The 26,835-nt window shown below is 36.1% G+C and overlaps 1 protein-coding gene across 1 annotated transcript in view; it reads left to right on the top strand.

Annotated features, from left to right (window-relative positions):
* The window catches only part of SPAG6 (sperm associated antigen 6), a 75,975-nt gene extending 52,416 nt beyond the window's left edge, over positions 1-23,559 (top strand). The window contains exons 8-11 of the mRNA XM_065871607.1: positions 268-459; positions 7,133-7,249; positions 9,165-9,310; positions 23,245-23,559. Of these exons, the coding sequence (XP_065727679.1) occupies positions 268-459; positions 7,133-7,249; positions 9,165-9,310; positions 23,245-23,314 (525 nt within the window). The 3' untranslated portion in view covers positions 23,315-23,559. The remainder of the gene's footprint in view (positions 1-267; positions 460-7,132; positions 7,250-9,164; positions 9,311-23,244) is intronic.
* Positions 23,560-26,835: the final 3,276 nt, after the last annotated feature.

The following is a 26,835-nucleotide window of genomic DNA, read 5'->3' on the forward strand; positions in this document are numbered from 1 at the left end:
TCTGTTTTTTGGTTAAATGCCTCTGTTTGGGGAGTAAACGCTAGTGGAGTTATTTAGTTTAGTTGGATTGTTACAGATAATTAAGGTAAATTAGTTCTAGTCATTTTATTGACTTGAAAAATGACAGCCCCTGTGAAGTGCTCATTTGTTGAACCGTTTAAGAAAAGGATCAAGACCAAAATGATTCCTTCTAACGTTTGAGAGACAGGGAAGACTCTTTAATCCTGCTCTGGATTCGTAACTCTTGCTCTTTTGATAACGCTGCAGGGTGTGCCCCAGCTGTCAGTCTGCTTGTCGGAAGAGCCAGAAGATCATATTAAGGCTGCTGCTGCCTGGGCCTTGGGACAGATTGGGAGGCACACTCCGGAGCATGCCCGGGCTGTCGCGGTCACAAACACTTTGCCCGTCCTGCTTTCTTTGTACATGTCGACCGAAAGTTCTGAGGATCTTCAAATGAAAGTAAGTGCTTAATTCTTGACTGTTTTAATGAGGGTTTGTTAGATTTTGACTCATTCTTTAAAATGTTTTAATTTTCATCATGGACAATATCGCTTTTCTGAGTCAAGAAATAAATTTATCAGAAGAAGTGCGGTGACTCTTTGAAAATGAGTTACCCTTGTCTCTAAAAATCAGTGATATATTTTAATGAAAGTTCTCTATAGGTACAAAGTTGTTTGTAAAATGAATGTCTGGTTGTTGCCTTCTACATTTCTATTGACTTTTCTTATGAAATAGGTTATTGAATAATAGAATTTTGGAGGTGGAATTGGCCAGAGAGTACTTTAGTCCATTTTACATTAAAAAATTGAGTCTAAAGAAATTTAAGCTGCTTTCCCAAGGTATTCCTGAAGCATGAGCTACCTCTCCTAACTCCAAGTCTGCCTGATCTTTTAATTATGTCTCACATTTGTTCCTTAAAGGAAAAATGACTGTAAGATTCACTAAATTAAACATTTTTAAATCATGCATTTTAAAAAAAAAATCAAGATTTCTAAAAAAAATGTTACTAGCTACTGAAATGATTCATAAAACATGAATATAAAGTAGGATGGGTTTGTAAAATAATTTTAGAATTTCAAAGAAAGAAAAATGCTTCCCAGCATACTCCCTATTAGGAAAACATGTAACTTTTGGAAAGCAGCTTTCAGAATTGACTTGAGTTGAGAGAAGTACACAGAAAAGACAATCAATATAACAGTAAATTAAATTACTTTTAAATTTTAATTAAAACACCAAAGTAACAAATAGGAAAACATATTTGCTGGAACAACTTTAGATGCTCTAACAAGGCAGGAAGTCTGCTTGAACTTACAGTTGAGAGACTCTGAAAGCAATGTCGTGAGTCATTTATTTGGTTTATAAATTTTATAAAGTGAGTTTATGTTGATTTGGTTATGTTTACATGTTTTTTTCTCTTTAGATTCATTGGGGGAAGTTGATTTCTAAGATTAACGCTTTTTCCATTTTTATAAGACTTTCTAGATCAAAGGAATGATTTAATAGATTTAGGGCTTTTCCCTTACTTGTCTCCAATGTTGACTCCATTCCTTGGCAATGCTTGGTAGAGAGTAAGATTGACAATGTGCTAAGGTCTTTTCCTGTTTAACAATTGTGTGATTCTTTGACTTTCTGGTGAGAAACCACAACTCCATTTCCAGTTTTGAGTTGTCCAGGTACATCTGATTTACATACATATACTTTTATTTTATTTTATTTTTAAAAATGTATTTATTTTATTTTTGGCTGCGTTAGGTCTTCATTGCTGTGCGCAGGCTTTCTCTAGTTGTGGTGAGCAGGGGCTACTCTTCATTGCAGTGGGTGGGCTTCTCACTATGGTGCCTTCTCTTTGTTGTGGAGAGTGGGCTCTAGGTGCACGGGCTTCAGTAGTTGTGGCATGAGGGCTCAATAGTTGTGGCTCATGGGCTCTAGAGCACAGGCTCAGTACTTGTGGCCCATGGGCTTAGTTGCTCCACAGCATGTGGAATCTTCCTGGACCAGGGCTCGAACCCGTGTCCCCTGCATTGGCAGGCAGATTCTTAACCACTGCGCCACCACAGAAGCCCTACATATAATTTTAACCTGTGTATGTAGTTCTCTTTTTGTGGCATATTTCTTTAACCCATTATCATAATTGTCTTTCTTCCTCCCTCTTCCCTCTCCCCTTCCCCACTTCCTCCTCTTCCCTCCTCCCTCCTCCTCACTTCTCATCCTTCCCACCCTTACCTCTAGTAATCCAGGGAAATAAAAGAATACATCAGCTAGAGCATGAATAATTAATAGTGGAGTCAGTAGTAATTATAGTTTGAGAAACCCTTGCAAATAGTCTCTGAGGGAGCACTATATACTATTTACATGCTACCAAGTTTATATAACTTGGTTTTTAATGAGTTATTATGATATTATATTGTATAAATATCACCAGAGTAAAATAAGTTTGATAACCTTACTTTTTGAAGTCAGATAATTTTTATCTTGTATTAGTTTAATAAAGGTGGTTTTATTAAAACATTTAGGTTTACTAATAGAAGATTCCTTTTGCCCTTATTTAATATAATATTTACTTTCAGGAAATACAGTGGGTATTAAATTAAAAGTGATTTATCAATCATTATCCTGTCAACAATCTTTCCAAGGCTTTAAATCCATCCAGATATTTTCTTATTGTAGGGACTTAATCATTCCTTTTCTTTTCTTCCCCAAGGTCTCTTGGATTCTATCAGTTGTTGTTTTAAAGGCTTTAGAGTGAAAGTCCAAATCTGTTTGATATGACACTATCTCAGTAGGGAAAATGTATCCAAGAACTTTAGGAACTGTCTAATGGTGTTTCTCATTTGTTACTCTCTAGCAGCTTTCAAATTATAAGTCCATGTTGAAGTTCATTTTGTCCCAAAGGCATGTCAGCTTCTGTAAGCATTCTCTAATTGGTTCTGATCCATGAGAGAGAGCCAAGGAGCAGCCCCTTGGAATTTCTTGCACATTTTCACATAGCCTTACTGTCTATACACCTATGTAATTTCAAATACCTTATAAAAACTGAAAAGAATATATATCTTTTATATAATCAGCTTACCTACATATATTTTGATAATATTCAGGCAACTACATTTTCATTTGTTTTGATTCAGAGGTATCATATCGAAATGTATCATCTTAGTTTGGCATTTGGGTGGTTATAAAACTATTCAAATAGTTATAAAACTATTTCTAAGATAATTATTTAATTTAATTATTGTATTCTTCTTGTCTTGGTTGTTCCCCTTTATTTTTAGCAGCTTTATTGAAATATAACTCATATACCGTATAATTTACCCATTAAACTATACAATTCAATGGTTTTAGTATCTTCACAGGTGCAAACATCACCACAGTCTAATTTTAGAACATTTTCATTCTCCCATTAGCAGTCACTCCATATCCTTCCTGTTTAGCCCCAGGCAACCATTAATTTACTATCTGTCTTTGGGGATTTGCCTCTTCTGGACAGTTCATTTAAATGGAACCATACAATATATGTGGCCTTTGGTGCCTGTCTTCTCTCACTTAAAAGTTTCAAGGTTCATCCATGTCCTAGCATATATCAATATTTTGTTCCTTTTAATTGCCAAATAATATTCCATTGTATGGATACATACCACATTTTATTTTTCTGTTCACTGCTTAGACATTGGGCTGTTTCTACTCTTTGACTATTATAAATAATGCTGCTATGAACATTATTATGCAAGTTTTGTGTGGACGTATGTTTCCATTTCTCTTGGGTATGTACCTAGGTAGGAATGGAACTTGTTAGGTCATATGATAACTCTTTTTGACATTTTGAGGAACTGCCAAACTGGTTTCCAATGTGACTGTACCAGTTTACATTCCCACCAGCAATGTATGAGGGTTCTAATTTTTCCACATCTTTGCCATCACTTGTTATCGTCTTTGTTTTTTATTATAGCCATCCTAGTGGGTGTGAATTGGTATCACATTCTGGTTTCAATTTGCATTTCCTTGATGGCTAATGATGCTGAAAATCTTTTCATGTGCTTATTGGCCATTTGTATATCATCTTTGGAGAAATGTCTAATCAGACCCTTTGCCCATTTTTAAATTGGGCTATTTATCTTTTTATTATTGAGTTGTAAGTGTTCTTTATATACTCCTGGATACAAATCCTTATCAGATGTATGATTTACAAATATTTTCTCCCATTCTGTGGATTGTCTTATCACTTTATTGATGGTATTGTTTAGAGCACATTTAAAAAAAAAGTTTTAACGAAGTTCAGTCTATTTTTCTTCTTTTGCTGCTTGTGCTTTTGGAGCTATATCTGAGAAGACTTTGCCTAACACACGGTCATGAAGATTCACTCCTATGTGCCCCCCTCATTTAAATAACTATAGCTCTTTGGGTCAGAATGCTTTCAGAATAAAATTAACTTTTGAATAAGAAACATTTTTCATTTTAAGCAGTTTTCATTAGAGATCATTCATTAAGGAAAGCAACAGTGAATAATTTTTTGTTACTCCTTTCATTTTCTGTGAAAAACAAGTGAAGTGGCATCAAGTGTTTGCCTAGAATTGACAGTTGTATTTTGTTAATTACTACGCTTATGTGTGTTGTTGAGATAAAAAAAAAAATAGTATTGCTAGTCACTTACTGTGGTTTTTACAATAGCTTTGATCAGTGTGGCTGAAGTCAGTTTTTAGAAATATCAGAAAAATTAGTGAATGTAGAACTGTAGGTGCTATGCTAGTTCATAGGAAAACCAGGCTCAAACTCAAGTTGCCCTAAGTAGATAGCCCATGACTCCTTCCCTCACATCATCATGTATTATATATGTCTAAGGATAAGCACTAGCTACTAAATGTCTGACATTTAGCAAAATTCATAATCTCTTATTCATTATTTCAAAGTAACACATTACTTGATTTCCTGAATTAGGTAACTAAAAGGGTTTGTTGACCCCATGTAATTTCTGTACAATTCACAGAATGAAGTTGTAGGAACAATTTTATTTCGTTTACAGCCATAAATAACCAAATATAAGGCACATTTTCTAAAGGCTTATACATTTTAAATCCAAAATATGACGTGATCTTATATGTAGAAAATCCTAAGGAATACACACAGACACACACATACACAAATACTAGAACTAATAAGAGTTCAACAAAATCACTAGGTATAAGATCAATATAAAAATCAATTGTATTTCCATATCTTAGTAATGAGTAATTCAAATATGAAGTTAAGAAAATAGTTTCATTCACAGTAGCATCAAAAAGAATAAAATACTTAGGAATAAATTTAACAAAAGAAGTGTAAGGGCTTCCCTGGTGGTGCAGTGGTTGGGAGTCCGCCTGCTGATGCAGGGGACATGGGTTCGTGCCCTGGTCTGGGAGGATCCCACATGCCGCGGAGCGGCTGGGCCCATGAGCCGTGGCCGCTGAGCCTGCGCGTCCGGAGCCTGTGCTCTGCAACGGGAAAGGCCACAACAGTGAGAGGCCCGCGTACTGCAAAAAAAAAAAAAAAAAAAAAAAAAGTATAAGACTTGTACACTGAAAACTATAAAACATTGCTGAAAAAAATTAAAGAAGATCTGAATAAATGAAGAGACATTCCATGTTCACAGATTGGAAGATTCAATATTGTTAAAATGGCAATTCAATATTGTGAAAACCATCTACATATTCAATACAATTCCTGTCAAAATCCCAGCTGGCTTTTTTCCCCCCAGAAGTTGAGAAGCTGATCCTAAAATTCATATGGAAATGCAAAGGACTCAGACTGGCCAAAACAATCTTGAAAAAGAAAGACTTACACTGCCCAACTTCAAAATTTATTATAAAGCTACAGGAATCAAGATAGTGTGGTACTTGCTTACAGAAAGACATATGTATCAATGTAGTAATTGAATTGAAAATCTGAAATAGACCCTTTTATGGTCAGTTGATTTTTCACAAAGGTGCCAAGGCAATTTAATGTTAAAAGGATAGTCTTTTCAGCAAACTGTACTAGGATAATTATTATATCCTCAGACAAAAATATTAATTTGGACCCATGTCTCATACAATATACCAGAATTAACTAAAAATGGATTTTATTTTTCTGTTCAAATATAAGAATTTAGACTATAAAACTCTTAGAAGAAAACATAGAAGTAAATCTTTTTAACCTTGGATTAGGCATTGATTTCTTAGAAGTGATGCTTAAAGCACATGTAATAAAAGAAAACATTGATAAATTAGGTTTCATCAAAATGAAAAACTTGTATGCTTCAGAAGACATCACTGAGAAAATGAAAAGACAAGCCGCAGACTTGGAAAAATTATTTGCAAATCATATATTCAAGCAAGGACTTGTATTCAAAATATATAAAGAACTCTTACAACTCAATAATAAGAGGACAACCCAACTAAAAAAGATCTGAATAGACATTTCACCAACAAAAGATCAATCAGCACATGAAAAGATGTTCAACATCATTAGTGACGATAGAAATGCAAATCAAAACCATAATGAGATATTACTTTACACCCACAAGAATGTAACTATAAACGGGCACAAGGTTTCTTTGGGGATGATGAAAATGTTCTAAAATTAGATTGTGGTGATGGTTGCACAGCTCTGTAAATTTACTAAAAATACATGGATTTTAAAATGAGTGAATTTATGGTATGTAAATTATATCTCAATAATGTTAAAAAAATCTTAAACCCAGAACTTGACAAGTAAACAAAATCTTAATTAACTAATATACTAATATTTCTTTCATGCTGGATAATACAACTGATTATTAATCATGATATACATCCTGATCTAGAAGCTTATAGTCAAAAATCAAGTATATTTCTTGTTGAAGGATAGTGAAGCTCAGTGGATTTCTAGTGTCATTAGAGTTCTTGATTAATAAGTTGGCAGTCTATCACCAACTTGGAACTGTTAGAATTGGAGTAAGGCTGTCTGCATGGTACAGTGGATGTGATCTCCGCTATCCCGCTGGTAGACCTGGTCACCAACAGCAGTTAAGTTCATCACAAGCTCTTCACTTCATTTTCAAATTCCAGGAACACAAGACATGAATTCTTGTCAAGCTTTCATTGATTACTTACTTTGGTATGTATTTTGCTTTGTATTTCAATAGAGTAAAAAAGCCATAAAGAACATCCTACAAAAATGCACCTATTTACCAGCTCTCGAGCCATTTCTGTATGATGCTCCTCCCAATATTCTGAAGTATGTGGTTGGACAGTTCAGTAAGGTAAGACATGCTCTCTTAGCCTAGAAGTGGGGGAAGAAAATTGAAATGGGGTATTAACTTGTTGCTTCTGCTGGGTCAATGTTTTTTTCTGTAAGATGGGGCAGGGTTTTACTACTTAACTTTCACCTATCATATTGACACGGAAGGTAAAATAAGTTAATAAAATTAACATAAACTAATAAAATTCACACATAAATAATTCACACTTTCTTCTTCCTCACATTTTCCTCACAGCCTCTGTACTGTCTTTTTTATGTTCTTGGAGAGTAAAGAGTCAACATATAAAAACCTCATAGCACAGATAATTTATACTGAGAAGTGACTTTTGGTAATTTTCCCAGTGTCTGTTAGTTTCACTCATCTGGGAACACTGCGAAGATCTTATAAAGAAAAGGAAAAAGTCTCTGAGTCACTGAAATATTTTTTGCAATGTGCATGCACTTTACCGGAGTTGCTTTGAGACAGTCACTTGGAGTGTATTGACTTATTCTGTGAACAGTTTTAACAAACGTGGCTGTCATATTTCTTAGACCACTGCAGATTCAAGGTAGTGAGGTAGAAAGGTCAAGCTGCTGGAAGGGGCTCAGCCAGTGGGACTGACTGCTGAAAGCAGAGGCTGAGAGAGAGTGAGTGCGTTCTCACAGCTGTGGATGGCCAGGAGGGGGACCCTAAACTATCAACTGTGTTCAGGAGGTTGGGTTTAAGAAAACAGGGTCTTTGGGATTAGTATCCCACTGTGGCCGTGAGCCCAGGCTCTGGAGCTGGGGTGCCTGGATTCCCCATTTACCAGCAGCAATACCTTTAGCAAGTCTTGACCTCGCTAAACCTTAGTGTGATTACCCATAAATGGGGTTAATAAAAGAACCTATTTATAGGGTCACTGTAAAGGTTAATGAGATGTTATATATAAAGAGTTTAGCTTAGGGCTTCCCTGGTGGCGCAGTGGTTGAGAGTCCGCCTGCCGATGCAGGGGACACGGGTTCGTGCTCCGGTCCGGGAGGATCCCACATGCCGCGGAGCGACTGGGTCGGTGAACCGTGGCCGCTGAGCCTGCGCGTCCGGAGCCTGTGCTCCACAATGGGAGAGGCCACAACAGTGAGAGGCCCGCGTACCACAAAAAAAAAAAAAGAAAAATTATGTGGCAAGTGCACAGATAGGGGTTTAACAGAATTCCATGAGAGAAGAAAAGTACCCAACTCATCCTGGGAAAAGAGAATAGGGCTATCCCAGAGAAAGTTTCTTAAAGGAGGTGACATCTGAGCTGAGTCTTAAAACATAAGCAAGAGTGGGAATTTCCTGATGGTCCAGTTTCCACTGCAGGGGGGACTGGTTCGACCCCTGGTTGGGGAACTAAGATATTGCATGCCACGTGGCATGGCCAAAAAAAAAAAGATAAGCAAGAGTGAGCCAGGTAATGGGGGAGGTGTGTGGAGGGTGGAAGGGTATTCTAGGAAGAGGAAACAGCATAGGCAAAGGCAAGAAATGGTTTGGACACATCCTTTGAGATTATTGAAATAAAATTTAGCATAGAGGTTGGTAGGGAAGAACGCTGGAGAGGTGTTTAGGACCTGAGTCACAGAAGGCCCTCTGTGCCTTGTTAAGGAGCTTGGAGAGACCTTCAGTTTGTATAAGAGAAGAACGGATACGGCTTTACCTTGTATGTATATGAGTGGCTTTCCATTATCTTTGCTCCTGTTCATTGCCTTTATTCCATCTCCACAACATAAAAAGTTAAGAAATTTCTAAAAAGGCTGCATTTTACTTTCAATGATCAGCAAATTTAGGCTTGTTATGGTGCAGGTATATTGGACATAAATTCTCTTATGCATTTCCTCAGATATATTATTGCTTTTCAGTAGTAAAAATCCAACTTGGAAAAGAAAAGCTGACATTTTTATGTGCTTCACTTTTCAAGGTGCTGCCGCATGATAGCAAAGCTCGACGACTTTTTGTAACGAGTGGTGGACTTAAAAAGATTCAAGAGATAAAAGCAGAACCCGGATCTCTCCTTCAGGAATACATCAACAGTATTAACAACTGTTACCCAGAAGAAGTAGTAAGGTGGGAAAAATGGACTTTGAGAAGGTCAAAGTTATAATGTAGTTTTTCAGTTCTCAAACCTAGATTTTATATCTACTGTGTCAAAATGTGGACTTTGAAATAGCACATAAGACCAGTGTATACTTCTACTTCTCTCTTGATCTCTTTTATCTCTCAAATTAAATGATGTTCTGATTGACACATACATTTCCACATCAAACTGGAATGCCATTTGAGATATTTCTGTACTAATTTAATACATGCTTTACTAAAGAGTACCCAGACACAGAGTTCAAAGTAAATTAACTATCTTTAATATTAACCTGATTTAGAAAGAGTCTGATTTTCATAGTTCCCTGCATATTATTTCTCTGCCTTAAGCTCCATTCATATCGGTGAGAGTATTACAAATAAGAAAGAGATGTTGCATGGCAAAAAGAAAGTTACTATCTATATTTGAAAAATTTAAATGAATAATGTTTTTTATGAAATGCAGATGCTTCATAGTAATGCAGCAGGAAGCTTTTCTCAAGATTAATTTTTTTAATGAGGTTGGTTTCAGAGCACTAAACCTAAGTCTCAGTCCCTGTAAGCCTAAAAGAGAACTATACCACTAAACCCCAAATAAATAAAAACAAAGTCACCAAGTACAGATAGAATTATTAAGCAACTGAATCTTGAAAAATGTCCACAAAACATGCAGAATTAAAGGCTATATTTATCTATATTTTTCTAATACTATACTCATTTCTTATTTTCTCTTAATATTAGAGATTACAAATTCCAATTTTTTAAATTTGTTATAATTTATATGTTATGTAAACTATTCTTCCTGTTTATCTTTCTTCAATTTATTTTTTAAACTTTTTATTTTTTATTGGCATATAGTTGATTAACAGTGTTGTGATAGTTTCAGGTGTACAGCAAAATGATTCAGTTATACATATACATGTATCTATTCTTCAAATTCTTTTCCCATTTAGGTTGTTACATAATATTAAGCAGAGTTCCCTGTGCTATACAGTAGGTCCTTGTTGGTTATCCATTTTAAATACAGCAGTGTTTACATGTCAGTCACAAACTCCCTAACTATCCCTTCCCCTCACCCTTCCCGCCTGGTAACCATAAGTTCATTCTCTAAGTCTGTGAGTCTGTTTCTGTTTTGTAAATAAGTTCATTTGTGTCATTTCTTCTTAGATTCCACATATAAGTGATATCATACGATATTTCTCTTTCTCTGTCTGACTTAACTTCACTCAGTATGACAATCTCTAGCTTGGTCCATGTTGCTGCAAATGGCGTTATTTCATTCTTTTTAATGGCTGAGTAATATTCCATTGTATTTATGTACCACATCTTCTTTATCCATTCCTCTGTTGATGGACATTTAGGTTGCTTCCATGTCTTGGCTGTTGTAAACAGTGCTGCAGTGAACACTGGGGTGCATATATCCTTTTGGAGCATGTTTTTCTCTGGATATACGGTCAGGAGTGGGATTGCTGGGTCATATGGTAGTTCTATTTTTAGTTTTTTAAGGAACTTCCAGACTGTTCTCCATAGTGGCTGTACCAGTTTACATTCCCACCAATGGTGTAAGAGGGTTGCCTTTTCTCCACACCCTCTACAGCATATATTGTTTGTGGATTTTTTGATGATAGCCACTCTGACTGGTGTGAGGTGATGTCTCATTGTAGTTTTGATTTGCATTTCTCTCATAATTAGTGAGGTTGAACATCTTTTCATGTGCTTCTTGGCTATCTGTATGTCATCTCTGGAGAAATGTCTATTTAGGTCTTCCACCCATTTTTTGACTGGGGTTGTTTGTTTTGATGATATTAAGCCACATGAACTGTTTATAAGTTTTGGAGACTAATCCTTTGTTGGTCACATCATTTGCAAATATTTTCTCCCAATCTGTGGGTTGTCTTTTCATTTTGTTTATGGTTTCCTTTGATATGCAAAAGCTTTTGAGTTTAATTAGGTCCCACTTGTTTATTTTTGTTTTTATTTCCATTACTCTGGGAGTATTCTTCCTATTTAATGTCAGTGGTTTTTAATACATATGGTAACATTGATTTTAAAAGCACAAAAATAATTTTAAGATTGAAATTTGTTTTATATTCACATATACTCTGCCAGTAAGTTCTTTCCAGAGGTGTACAAGTTCATTCACTTTGGGGAGATTTATGAGAACTTCTTGACCAAAAGAGTTCCAATAAATTAGCTTTGAAAATATTAATACATATAAAGTACATCAAAGGAGTAGTATATCATAACATGTATATATACTATGTATAATATATAAATAAAATAACATACCAAAAAGGTTGTATAACATATAAATATGTGTGAACCCACTAAATGAAGGAAATATGAAAACCTTTTATGAAGAAAATAAAGTTAATTTTTGTGCATGGAATATATGTCCCTTCAGGAAGAATGCTATTTTTTACATAAGTTTAAAATAACTTTCTATGCAATTTTCTAACATAAACAGAATTATAGAAAAATGGAAGAAGTGAACTAACTGGTCCCCCAAATGGAGTGACCTATTAGAATTGACCAATGGTAAGGTGCTTTCTTGAATAGAAGTCTTCTTTCCACTAATTTCTAGGATTAGTTTACAGGGCACCAGGGGAAATAAAAAACTCTGTCGTGTTAGAATTTGACCTGGTTCTTTGTCAAAATACCATTGTAAAATTTCCACTTCTCATATTCTGGGATCTGGCTAATTATCATGAAGAATTTTGGTTAGCTGGCTAATTTTTTCAAGTTTCTGACATATATTTTTTTAAAGCATTGGGCTCTATAGAACTTACAGGAGTTTTATAGAAATCTCTGAAAATTTGCCTTCCTATGAAAGCAGACAGATATAATCTCAAAATTGTTTAATTTTTGCTGTCATAATTCTCAAAAATGACTTGGTGACTATTTTAGAATTATTCTTTGTAAGACAGATTATCAGTGGATACATTCTCTCTGCTGGTTTTAGCCTGAACATTTATTTCAATTGCCTTCTAATTTTAGTAATCTTTAAAAATGTTTAATAAAGGTGGTTGGTATGATGAGAGGGAAGGCGCCCAGGACGAGATGTTAGAAGACATAAGTTCTAATCCTGGGCCACTCCACAGCTGTTGTCTTCTGGATCTCTGCCTAAACCGGGGGGCAAGGCATGCATACAGTCTTCCGTTCAGCACATGTCTGGTGTGATAACAGGTATTACAGTAACCTAAATTCTACATGGGTCTAGGATGAGTTAACTCCCCTATATTCTTAAAGGCCAGGAAGAAGTAGGGTGATAGCCAGAGGAAAGGCATTTCCAGTTCTTTTTTGGAGGTTCATTTTGGTTCTTTCATGAGGAGTATGGCTAAAAGCTTGGACTTAGGTATCAAACAGATCTAAGTTCCTATCTCAGTCCAAACGACTTGCTAACTGTGACTTTGAAGATATTACTTAACCCTCTTAACCAGTTTTCTCATGTGTAAAATGTGAATAATTACCTACTTCACAGAGTTGCTATTAGGATTAAGTGAGAGGCTATTAGGATTAGCCACAGGGTTTACAGATAGGAAGAATTCAATTCAGTAAATATCTGTTATTGTCCTCAGTGGGCACCCCTCTTCTTGTTCTTTTTTTCTTTTTTTTAAAGTTGAAATACAGTTGATTTACAATGTTGTGTTAGTTTCTGGTGTACAGCCAAGTGATTCATATATATATATATATATATATATATATATATATATATTCAGATATATTCATATATTCTTTTTCATATTCTTTTCCATTATGGTTTATTACAGGATATTGAATATAGTTCCCTGTGCTATACAGTAGGACCTTGTTGTTTATCTATTTCATATATAGTAGTTTGTGTCTGCTAATCTCGAACTCTGAATTTATCCCTTCCCCATCCCCTGCCCCCACTGGTAACCATAAATTTGTTTTCTATGTCTGTGAGTCTGTTTCTGTTTCGTAAATAAGTTTGTATCATATTTTAGATTCCACATGTAAATGATATCAAATGGTATTTGTCTTTCCCTTTCTGGCTTACTTCACTTAATATGATAATCTCTAGGTCCATCCATGTTGCTGCAAATGGCATCATTTCATTCTTTTATATGGTTGAGTTGTATTCCATTGTGTGTGTGTGTGTGTGTGTGTGTGTGTGTGTGTATACTAAATATTTATCTGTTCATCTGTCAATGGACATTTAGGTTGTTTCCATGTCTTGGCTACTGTTAATAGTGCTTCTATGAATATTGGGGTGTATGTATCTTTTCAGATTATAGTTTTGTCTGGATATATGCCCAGGAGTGTTATTGTTGGATCATATGGCACTCTATTTTTAGGTTTTAAGGAACCTCCATGCTGTTTTCCACAGTGGCTGCACCAATTTACATTCCCATCAACAATGTAGGAGGATTTTTTCTCCACACTCTCTCCAGCATTTGTTATTTGTAGACTTTTTAATGATGGCCATTCTGACCAGTATGAGGTGATATCTCACTGTAGTTTTTAGTTGCATTTCTCTAATAATTAGCAATGTTGAACATCTCTTCATGTGCCTGTCGGACATCTGTGTGTCGTCTTTGGAGAAATGTCTACTGAGGTGTTCTGCCCATTTTTTGATTGGATTTTTTGTTTTTTTTGTTATTGAGTTATATAAGCTATTTGTATATTTTGGAAATTAAGCCCTTGTTGGTCGCATCGTTTGCAAATGTTTTCCCCCAGTCCATAGACTTTTCATTTTGTGTACGGTTTCCTTTGCTTACAGAACCTTATAAGTTTGATTAGGTCCTATTTGTTTATTGTTGCTTTTATTTCTGTTGCCTTGGGAGACTGACCTTAGAAAACATTGCTACAATTTATGTCAGAAAATGTTTTGCCTATGTTCTCTTCTAGGAGTTTTATGGTGCCATGTCTTATATTTAAGTCTTTGAGCCATTTCCAGTTTATTTTTATGTATGATATGAGGGAGTGTTCTAACTTTATTGATTTACATGTGGCTGTCCAGCTTTCCCAACACCAAGGAGACAGATATTCAGGTACAAGAGGGTCCCAAACAAGATAAACCCAAACACACCTACACCAAGGCATATTATTCTTGTTCTTTTTTCTATCCATGTTGTCACATTATTAGCTAGATCAAATTTAACATTATAATAATAATGGAGAAACTTATATAGCAGCACATGGCCACTTATTTTTTCACTATTTGTTTTGATGATAAATGCATAGTAAGCAAATATTTGTTTCATTTTTGCAAGTATAAAAGACATAAATAAAGATTGTTCTGATTAGATTTAAATTGCTTTTAATTGCTAAGGGAGGAATTCCAAACTTTTTCCTGATGAGAAGCTACTTTTGAATTCCTTAGCGACCAAAGGACAGACAGCAAAAGCAAGAAGAACTACAATCCTGCAGCCTGTGGAACAAAAATCACATTCACAGAAAGATAGACAAGATGAAAAATCAGAGGGCTATATGTACCAGATGAAGGAACAAGATAAAACCCCAGAAAAACAACTAAATTAAGTGGAGATAGGCAATCTTCCAGAAAAAGAATTCAGAATAATGATAGTGAAGATGATCCAGGACCTCGGAAAAAGAACGGAAGCAAAGATCAAGAAGATGCAATAAATGTTTAACAAAGACCTAGAAGAATTAAAAAACAAACAAACAGAGATAAACAATACAATAACTGAAATTAAAACTACACTGGAAGGAATCAGTAGCAGAATAACTGAGGCAGAAGAACGGATAAGTGACCTGGAAGACAGAATGGTGGAATTCACAGCTGTGGAACAGAATAAAGAGAAAAGAATGAAAAGAAATGAAGATAGCCTAAGAAACCTCTGGGACAACATTAAACGCAACAACATTCGCATTATAGGGGTCTCAGAAGGAGAAGAGAGAGAGAAAGGACCAGAGAAAATATTTGAAGAGACTATAGTCGAAAACTTCCCTAACATGGGAAAGGAAATAGCCACCCAAGTCCAGGAAGCGCAGGGAGTCCCATACAGGATACACCCAAGGAGAAACACGCCAAAACACATAGTAATCAAATTAGCAAAAATTAAAGACGAAGAAAAATTATTGAAAGCAGCAAAGGAAAAATGACAAATGACATACAAGGGAACTCCCATAAGGTTAACGGCTGATTTCTAGCAGAAACTCTACAAGCCAAAAGGGAGTGGCATGATATACTTAAAGTGATGAAAGGGAAGAACCTACAACCAAGATTACTCTACCCGGCAAGGATCTCATTCAGATTCAATGGAGAAATCAAAAGCTTTACAAACAAGCAAAAGCTAAGAGAATTCAGCACCAGCAAACCAGCTCTACAACAAATGCTAAAGGAATTTCTCTAAGTGGAAAACACAAGGGAAGAAAAGGACCTACAAAAACAAACCCAAAACAATTAAGAAAATGGTCATAGGAACATACATATTGATAATTACCCTAAATGTGAATGGATTAAATGCTCCAAAAGACACAGGCTTGCTGAATGGATACAAAAACAAGACCCATATATATGCTGCCTACAAGAGACCCACTTCAGACCTAGGGACACATTCAGACTGAAAGTGAGGGGATGGAAAAAGATATTCCACGCAAACGGAAATCAAAAGAAAGCTGGAGTAGCAATACTCGTATCAGATAAAATAGACTTTAAAATAAAGAATGTTATAAGAGACAAAGAAAGACACTACATAGTGATCAAGGGATCAATCCGAGAAGAAGATATAACAATTATAAATATATATGCACCCAACGTAGGAGCACCTCAGTCCATAAGGCAACTGCTAACAGCTCTAAAAGAGGAAGTCAACAGTAACACAATAATAGTGGGGGACTTTAACACCTCACTTTCACCAATGGACAGATCATCCAAAATGAAAATAAATAAGGAAACAGAAGCTTTAAATGACACAATAGACCAGATAGATTTAATTGATACTTATAGGACATTCCATCCAAAAACAGCAGATTACCCTTTCTTCTCAAGTGCACATGGAACATTCTCCACGATAGATCACATCTTGGGTCACAAATCAAGCCTCAGTAAATTTAAGAACATTGAAATCATATCAAGCATCTTTTCTGACCACAACTCTATGAGATTAGAAATGCATTACAGGGAAAGAAACGTAAAAAACACAAACACATGGAGGCTAAACAATATATTACTAAATAACCAAGAGATCACTGAAGAAATCAAAGAGGAAATCAAAAAATACCTAGAGACAAATGACTATGAAAACACGATGATCCAAAACCCATGGGATGCAGCAAAAGCAGTTCTAAGAAGCAAGTTTATAGCTATACAAGCCTACCTCAAGAAACAAGAAAAATATCAGATAAACAATCTAACCGTACACCTAAAGGAACTAGAGAAAGAAGAACAAACAAAACCCAAAGTTAGCAGAAGGAAAGAAATCATAAAGATCAGAGCAGAAATAAATGAAATAGAAACAAAGAAAAAGATAGCAAAGATCAATAAAACTAAAAGCTGGTTCTTTGAGAAGATAAAATTGATAAACCATTAGCCAGACTCACCAAGAAAAAGAGGGACAGGACTCAATTCAATAAAATTGGAAGTGAAAAAGGAGAAGTTATAACAGACACTGTGGAAATATAAAGCATCCTAAGAGACTACGACAAGCAACTTTATGCCAATAAAATGGACAACCTGGAAGAAATGGACAAATTCTTAGAAAGGTATAACCTTCCAAGACTGAACCAGGAAGAAATAGAAAATATGAACAGACCAATCACAAGTAATGAAATTGAAACTGTGATTAAAAATCTTCCAACAGTGCTTCCCTGGTGGCGCAGTGGTTGAGAGTCCGCCTGCCAATGCAGGGGACACAGGTACATGTCCCGGTCCGGGAGAATCCCACATGCCGCCAAGCGGCTGGGCCCGTGAGCCGTGGCCACTGAGCCTCCGTGTCCGGAGCCTGTGCTCCGCAACGGGAGAGGTTGCGACAGAGAGAGGCCCGTGTACCACAAATAAATAAATAAATAATCTTCCCACAAACAAAGTCCAGGACCAGATGGTTTCACAGGTGAATTCTATCAAACATTCAGAGAAGAGCTAACACCCATCCTTCTCAAACTCTTCCAAAAAATTGCAGAGGAAGGAACACTCCCAAACTCATTCTGTATGAGGCCACCATGACCCTGATACCAAAACCAGACAAAGATACTACAAAAAAAGAAAATTACAGACCAATATTACTGATGAATATAGATGCAAAAATCCTCAACAAAATACTAGCAAACAGAATGCAACAGCACGTTAAAAGTATCATACACCATGATCAAGTGGGATTTATCCCAGGGATGCAAGCATTCTTCAGTATATGCAAATCAATCAATGTGATACACCATATTGACAAATTGAAGAATAAAAACCATATGATCGGGGCTTCCCTGGTGGCGCAGTGGTTGAGAGTCCGCCTGCCGATGCAGGGGACACGGGTCTGTGCCCCGGTCCAGGAAGATCCCACATGCCGCGGAGCGGCTGGGCCCATTAGCCATGGCTGCTGAGCCTGTGCGTCCAGAGCCTGCGCTTCGCAACGGGAGAAGCCGCAACAGTGAGAGGCCCGCGTACTGCAAAAAAAAAACCAAAAACAAAAAACCATATGATCATCTCAATAGATGCAGAAAAAGCTTTTGATAAAATTCAACACCCATTTATGATAAAAAATTCTCCAGAAACTGGGCATAGAGGGAACCTACCTCAACATAATAAAGGCCATATATGACAAACCCACCACAAACATCATTCTCAGTGGTGAAAAAATGAAAGCATTTCCTCTAAGATCAGGAGCAAGACAAGGATGTCAACTCTCACCACTGTTATTCAACATAGTTTTGGAAGTCCTAGCCACGGAAATCAGAGAAGAAAAAGAAATAAGAGGAATACAAATTGGAAAAGAAGAAGTAAAACTGTCACTGTTTGCAGATGACATGATACTATACATAGAGAATCCTAAAGATGCCACCAGAAAGCTACTAGAGCTAATCAATGAATTTGGTAAAGTTTCAGGATGCAAAATTAATGCACAGAAATCTCTTGCATTCCTATACACTAATGATGAAAAATCTGAAAGAGAAATTAAGGAAACACTCCCATTTACCATTGCAACAAAAAGAATAAAATACCTAGGAATAAACCTACCTAGGGAGACAAAAGACCTGTATGCAGAAAACTATAAGACACTGATGAAAGAAATTAAAGATGATACCAACAATGGAGAGATATACCATGTCCTTGGATTGGAAGAATCAATATTGTGAAAATGACTATACTACCAACGGCAATCTACAGATTCCGTGCAATCCCTATCAAATTACCAATGGCATTTTTTATGGAACTAGAAGGAAAAAATCTTAAAATTTGTATGGAGACAAAAGACCCCAAATAACCAAAGCAGTCTTGAGGAAAAACAACAGAGCTGGAGGAATCAGACTCCCTGACTTCAGACTATACTATAAAGCTACAGTAATCAAGACAATATGGCACTGGCACAAAAACAGAAACAGATCAATGGAACAAGATAGAAAGCCCAGAGATAAACCCACGCACCTATGGTCAACTAATCTATGACGAAGGAGGCAAGGATATACAATGGAGAAAAGACAGTCTCTTCAATAAGTGGTGCTGGGAAAACTGGACAGCTACATGTAAAAGAATGAAATTAGAACACTCCCTAACACCATACACAAAAATAAACTCAAAATGGATTGGAGACCTAAATGTAATACCGGACACTATAAAACTCTTAGAGGAAAACATAGGAAGAACACTCTTTGACATAAATCACAGCAAGATCTTTTTTGATCCACCTCCTAGAGTCATGGAAATAAAAACAAAAATAAGCAAATGGGACCTAATGAAACTTAAAGCTTTTGCACAGCAAAGGATACCATAAACAAGATGAAAAGACAACCCTCAGAATGGGAGAAAATATTTGCAAACGAATCAATGGACAAAGGATTAATCTCCAAAATATATGAACAGCTCATGTAACTCAATATTAAAAAACCAAACAACCCAATCCAAAAATGGGCAGAAGACCTAAATAGACATTTCTCCAAAGAAGACATACAGATGGCCAAGAAGCACATGAAAAACTGCTCAGCATCACTAATTATTAGAGAAATGCAAATCAAAACTACAATGAGGTATCACCTCACACCAGTTAGAATGGGCATCATCAGATAATCTACAAACAAGAAATGCTGGAGAGGGTGTGGAGAAAAGGGAACCCTCTTGAAGAATTGGTGGGAATATAAATTGATACAGCCACTATGGAGAACAGTATGGAGGTTCCTTAAAAAACTAAAAATAGAATTACCATATGATCCAGCAATCCCACTACTGGGCATATACCCAGAGAAGACCATAATTCAAAAAGACACATGCACCCCAGTGTTCACTGCAGCACTATTTACAATAAGCAGGTCATGGAAGCAACCTAAATGCCCATTGACAGGTGAATGGATAAAGAAGAAGTGGTACATATACACAATGAAATATTACTCAGCCATAAAAAGGAACGAAATTGCGTCATTTGTTGAGACATGGATGGATCTAGAGACTGTCATATAGAGTAAAGTTAAGTTAGAAAGAGAAAAACAACTATCGTATATTAATGCATATATGTGGAACCTAGAATAATGGTACAGGTAAACCGGTTTGCAGGGCAGAAATTGAGATATAGATGTAGAGAACAAACGTATGGACACCAAGCGGGGAAAGCGGCGGGGGGGTGGTGGTGGTGGTGTGATGAATTGGGCGATTGGGATTGACATGTATACACTGATGTGTATTAAATTGATGACTAATAAGAGCCTGCTGTATAAAAAAATAAAATTAAGGCTTCCCTGGTGGCGCAGTGGTTGAGAGTCCGCCTGCCGATGCCTGCCGATGCAGGGTACACAGGTTCGTGCCCCGGCCCAGGAAGATCCGACATGCCGCAGAGCAGCTAGGCCCATGAGCCATGGCTGCTGAGCTTGCACGTCCGGAGCCTGTTCTCCTCAATGGGAGAGGCCACAACAGTGAGAGGCCTGCGTACCGCAAAAATAAATAAATAAATAAAATTAAATTAAATTTTAAAAAATTTAAAAATATTAAAAATAAAATTAAATCAAATAGAAAAAAAAATCAGCAATTCCTAAGAACTTAGAAACAGAAGCCAATTTTACTATTTTCTTATTGTTTGTAAAAGTAATTATCTTAAGTGACTTAAGAACACAATATTTTAAATATAATTCCATTTTTGGAGTACATTCTGAAGACAAACAAATGTACAAAGAATCAAAAAAAAAAAGTCTACCGATAATATATGCTAGAGCGGGTGTAGAGAAAAGGGAACCCTCATGTACTGTTGGTGGGTATGTAAATTGGTGGAGCCACTATGGAAAACAGTATGAAGTTTCCTTAAATAAAAATAGACCAAAAAAAAAAACCAAAAGAATTCCTTAGCATCAGACAGATTCTAGCTGGAATGAGATTTCTGACAGTTAATGGATAACTTGATGTACTTATTTATGGGTCCATACACTGAGATACATACGTGGTCTGTATGCATTTATGAGAAGTTAGGTAGTGATAAATGTACACCCTGCTGAGAGGGTGAGAAGTATAAGTCCTGAGCACATTTCCTTCCCCGTGGGGAATCCTGGAGATGTGGCATCGCTGAGGTCCCTGGAGAGACAGGTATACAGTGGCAATTAGCTTGGCAGTTAGCCAGGTAAAACCTCAAGAATTATAGGTAGGTCCTAATTTATTTATTGGGGACCTTTATTTTAAAGCAATACTGTCCAACAGAAATATAATATTAGCCACATATGTCATTTAAAATTTTCTAGTAGCCCCATTTTAAAAAGTAAAATGAAACAGGGTAAATAAATATTAATGATATATTTTTGTTAGCCCAATATATCTAAGCTTTATAATTTCAATTTGTAATCAGTATAAAAATTATCAATCAGCTATTTTACATTTTTTGTACTAAGTTTTTGAAATCTGGTGGGTATTTTATCACTTGTAGTGCATCTCAATTCAGATATTAAATTTCATTGGAAATACATGATCTGTATTTAGATTATATAAAGTTTACAGTTGAAAAAGTAGATTCACAAGTTGTTCCAAGCACACCTAAAATTTTTCTAATAACTAATTGAATATCAGTTATTAATATTTTTAATTAAACTTAAATATACAAATTCAGTTCCTCAGTCATATTTCTAGGACTCGAGAACTACATGTAGCTAGTGGCTACCATATGAAACAGCACAATTTTTAAAGTTTTGGTTTTTCTAAATCCACTTTCTACCATTTCTATAAAAAGTACCTATCTCATGTCTAACACATTTATAAGACCCAGGGAGGTGAGGCCTGCTTAAAATTTGTGACTAACTCAGAGAGAAACAGTTGTAACTCCCTTGATTTAGGAATACTTTGAAGAGACTCACTGTTGAGGGACAATTTTTTTCAAGGGTAGGAGGCCTTTGGTGGAGATACATTCTTTAAGGTAGCTCTTTATGTATGCATGTGTCTGTTTATCTATGACTGCCGATAAGCACACTGTTGAGAAAACACAGTTTTATCCATGTTAGCTTGACAAATTGTGGAAGAAATTAATGTAATAAAAATTATGAGTTTTTAAGTCAAGCATCTGAGGATAGGTAAAGCTTATTAACAAAGGATAAAGCAAGTCTTGAATATTAGGTTTTATTTGGAGAAAACACCTTAGGAGGTTTAATTATTTTGAATGTTTTAGAAAATTTTGAATTATACTTACTAGATTTTTTATCCATTTAGCATATTCTAGAATGTCTGACAAATTTTATTTGACATACTTTTATATGCATATAGATTCTTTTCATGGTATATGAAGCATCTCACAATGCATTAATCAATATATATAATACTTTTATACTATATATTTTATAAAATGATAAATTTATAAATGTAAATTTATAGTACTATAGATGCCCAAAACCAACGAAAAGGATTTATTTCCTAGGTTAGTATGATGAAGTATTTGTAAACTATTTATTAAATAGCTGTTTAATGTGAATTATACTCCCAGAAATTTTTGTTTTTATGGGTAGCCAGATCTGATTAAAACATATGTTGAGGGCTTCCCTGATGGCACAGTGGTTGAGAATCCGCCTGCCAGTGCAGGGGACATGGGTTTGAGTTCTGGTCCAGGAAGATCCCACATGCCGCAGAGCAACTAAGCCCATGTGCCACAACTACTGAGCCCGCAAGCCACACCTACTGAGCCCTTGTGCCACAACTGCTGAAACCCATGCACCTAGAGCCTGTGCTCCGCAACAAGAGAAGCCTCCGCAACAAGAGAAGCCTCCGCAATGAGAAACCCGTGAACCGAAATGAAGAGTAGCCTCCGCTCGCCGCAACTAGAGAAAGTTTGCGTGCAGCAACGAAGACCCAACGCAGCCAAAAATAAATAAATTAATTAAAAAAAAAACATACGTTGAGAATAATCTGTAGGGTAGTAAGAATGCGGAAGTTGATTAGTAATGATAGACTGTGTTGTCTAACTTAAAAAAAAAACCTATTAGCTACGATCATGAAAGCAACATCAGTCACTTGACATAATGAAAACAGAGTCTCTGTAATAAAATACTGTAATAAAATACTGATCCAAGTTCCCAGCTTTGAAAATACACCTTTGCCTTTGCATTGATATCCCTTAAATGTTTGCTGTTTATCTGGCAGTCTTGTGAGCTGTCGTTCTCTTCCTTGATCATCTCTACCCTCATGCACAAAGCATTCCTGGAGCATAACTGGTCAGTGTATTATTAGAGGTTTCACTCGAGAATTATTTCAGACAAATACCTTATATTAAATCTTTTTTGCCTACTGTGCCGAATCTTTTCACAAAGATCTAATAGAAAATTTTCTTTTTCAGGTATTATTCCCCTGGATATTCAGATACACTTCTGCAGAGAGTGGACAGCTATCAACCGTTTACTAACTGAGAAAAGTTACATTTTTATACTTGAGTTCACAGCAGAGTATTTATGAATGATAGTTGTTAAAGCTCTTTCTAAATATTTGAACTAAATACATTCTAGATTTAATCACTGTGAAAAACCTTTGGATATTTTCTAAATTTATGGAATACTTTAAAAATTAGTGGCTTGAATGTATGAGGAACTATTCATGGTCATTTGCATAGGATATGCTCTAAAGGTAAATTTTTAAGACATTAAAGGATCTAAGGTATTAGTTATTGTTCCATTAAAGACCACACACACACACACACACACACACACACACACACACACACACACACACACACACCCTTACACCCTTCCAACTAGATACAGATGAAAGATGGTGTTCAAAAACTCTTAATTATGGGCTTCCCTGGTGGTGCAGTGGTTGAGAGTCCGCCTGCTGATGCAGGGCACACGGGTTCATGTCCCGGTCTGGGAAGATCCCACGTGCCGCGGAGTGGCTGGGCCCGTGAGCCATGGCCGCTGAGCCTGCGCATCCGGAGCCTGTGCTCCACAGCGGGAGAGGCCACAACAGTGAGAGGCCTGCGTACCGCAAAGAAAAAACACCTTTTAATTATTTTGCCAGTTCCTCACAGGCACAGGCAGGGAAGGCTGGCCTTGCAAATTCCACAGTAGGATATCCAAGGGAAGTACTAGCTGAAAGAAGACACTGATGACGAAGTACAGGGCATTTGAAAGACATACTGATGCTGGTTACACAAATGTGTTAGCCGAACACATGGAATCTATCAATAACCTGCCAGGTTTTCCTAAAATTTAGGAAGTCTCCTCTTCATCCTAAGCTTCCTAAACCTCTTCTTACCCTATCTAAACTGTTCCTTACCTTTCCTGGGGCTGGACGGGGTAGTAGTCAGTATTAAGCACTATACTATTGCAGGCATGCTTTCCATTTTCATTGAAAGGTTTCTTCTTAGTCTAGCCCTGCTCATGAATAAACAAGGAAGCAAACAAATAAAATGGGTCCTCCGTGTTCCCTTGTCCTAGCTTCACATTCCCAGGTTTCAAAAGTCAGATTTTCAGGGATTTAAGGAAAAATTTGAAAAGAATACTGTCCGACTCAGAATTTACATTTTCACAAACGGAGCTGAAAGGAGGGTAAGAGGGAGTTGTGATAAAATTTTAAATAAAAACAGCACTAGAAGTGTCCTTTTCATTTTTCCTATGTAGTGTTTCTGACCTTGGGGAATATGTGATTAGACTCAGGAGTCTTGGTTAGTTGGCAACTGTGTCTTTTTTTTAATCTAAAGGACATTCTTTACAGTGATCTCCCCTGGAGGCCTGGAGAGGAAGTAAATGGTAACCAGAGAGCCCCTTGGACACCCTGTTTCCAGTCTAGTTGGCCTTCAGGTTTCCTTCTCAGACTCTTTTTTTTTTCCCCTCTCAAAAGAAACCTACCCATTTATTTTTGGTATTTTCTGGATTCATCTCTGTCATCATTTCCTAACAGTACATAGCTTTGTTGTATATTTTAAAATTTCATCATACCCAAGATTACCCCATTTCTTTTTGCCTTGTATCAGTCTAGAATTGCCTGCAGTTTTTTTTTGAAAAGGGCCTATTTTGTTTCCTTGCAGTAATCTCTTAGATCCATTGCATAAGGAAATGTAATCTTTATCCTCAGTTTTGTAGCTTCCCTTTCTCTCCTTCCTGCCTGCCCAGCTTCTCTTATGAACCTTTGAACAAACTGAGAAAATAAAGGTGGTTTCCATCTTTCTTCATTAATAATGACAGAAATTAGTCCATCTGCTATAAGACCTCCTCAAATGTTATGGGAATGGTGAATTTCCTGTTATGTATTTCTTGCTATTGTATGTTGTATTTGAAATTTTTCACTTCTTAAATCATTTCATACTTATCAAATAGTTTTAAGCTAAGAAAAATAAAAATATTTAGAGGAATTTGAATGGGTGCTTTAAGTTCATATGCAATTTGGAAAATATATGCTATGAAATGTTTCTTGACATAAAACACTTAAAGCAAAATGAAACTTTCTTTATTCTTTGCGAAGTCTATTATGAGACTTTAAAAAAAATATTTTCTATTTGTGCTAGAGGAAAAATAGTGTCTCTCACTGATGGTATTCTTTGTTATTTTCACTCCTGGTTTGGATTTTGTCAATTCCAATCCTCTGTTTCCCCTCCCCACCCCCTGCAGTTTATTTAAAATTCAACTATCATTAGGATATCTCATTTAGCTTACATGAACAACAGTTTATTTTTATCATTTCAGGAATAGAATGGTTGAATCTTATTATTGGTTGAACCTTATTATTATTCATTCAGTTCACCTGTTGTGTATCAGTGGTACCTGAAAGGAGATGGTGAAAGTTTGGGTTCTGATCATGTCTGTTAAATAGTAAAGGTGATAATACTTGCTCAGCAGACTCATAAGATGCCGATGAAGATAACTTGCAATGATGCATATAACAATTTTGTAAACTCTTCTGTGCAAACCGATACGTGATTTATGGGCAATCTGACAGCCAGTGACAGATTACACATTTTGGCCGGCAGTTGGGCACACCAGGCCCCATACTCTTAGATCAGTAGAGTTTATTCCAGATGATTTATTATAAAGAAAAGCTAAATTTCCTGCCCTCATGGAGTTTTCTAATATAAACACATTTGCCCAGACACAGGGAATAAAATAGGCACAAGACACTGAACACCAAACAGGCATATTTCATTCAGTATGTAAAAACAAATGACAACCTCATAGTTACAGGAGGTTGACCTGTTTTTCTAACCTTTTCTCTCAAACTATCCCCTTAAAGACAGGATTAAAGATTTGCTAGTTTCTAAACTTGGTTTGAGGTCCTGCTTAACATAAACCTTGACCTTAAATTCCTGGGTGAAGCCATCTCCAATCCAAGATGTCAAGTTTAGAAACTAACCTTGAAAGAATGAAGGATTTGTCTGTTGTGTTTTTAGATCTCCAGCCCTTTCCTTAAATTCATAAACCCTGACCTTAAATTCCTGGGTAAGGCCATCTCCAATCTAAGATGTCAAATTTAGAAACTGACCTTGAAAGCATGAAGGATTTGTCTGTTGTGTTTTCAAATCATCTAACTTTAAGTAAGGTGCTAGCAAATGTTGAGGCTTGTGTATACTGTGGCTTATTTTGCCACAAAATTCACTGTATAGAAAATACCAGTTTGTAGCTCTTCTGTTTCAGAGATTAAAAGGATCAAATGACAGTCTTAATTGTAACTATTACATTTACCCATTGGTTAAGGCACTTTTGACTTTTTTTAGGTTTAAACTGGCTTTTATTTTAATTATTTTTTAAATTGTATAGTTGATTTACAGTGTTATATTAGTTTCAGGTGTACAACATAGCGATTCAATAATTTTATAGATTATACTCCATTTAAAGTTATTATAAAATATTGGCTATCTTCCCTGACTGTACAATATATCCTTGTAGCTTATTTGTTTTATACATGGTAATTTGTGCTTCTAAATTCTCTACCCCTAACT

This window comes from Phocoena phocoena, chromosome 2 (genome assembly GCF_963924675.1).
Source record: "Phocoena phocoena chromosome 2, mPhoPho1.1, whole genome shotgun sequence".
Taxonomy (NCBI): Eukaryota; Metazoa; Chordata; class Mammalia; order Artiodactyla; family Phocoenidae; genus Phocoena; species Phocoena phocoena.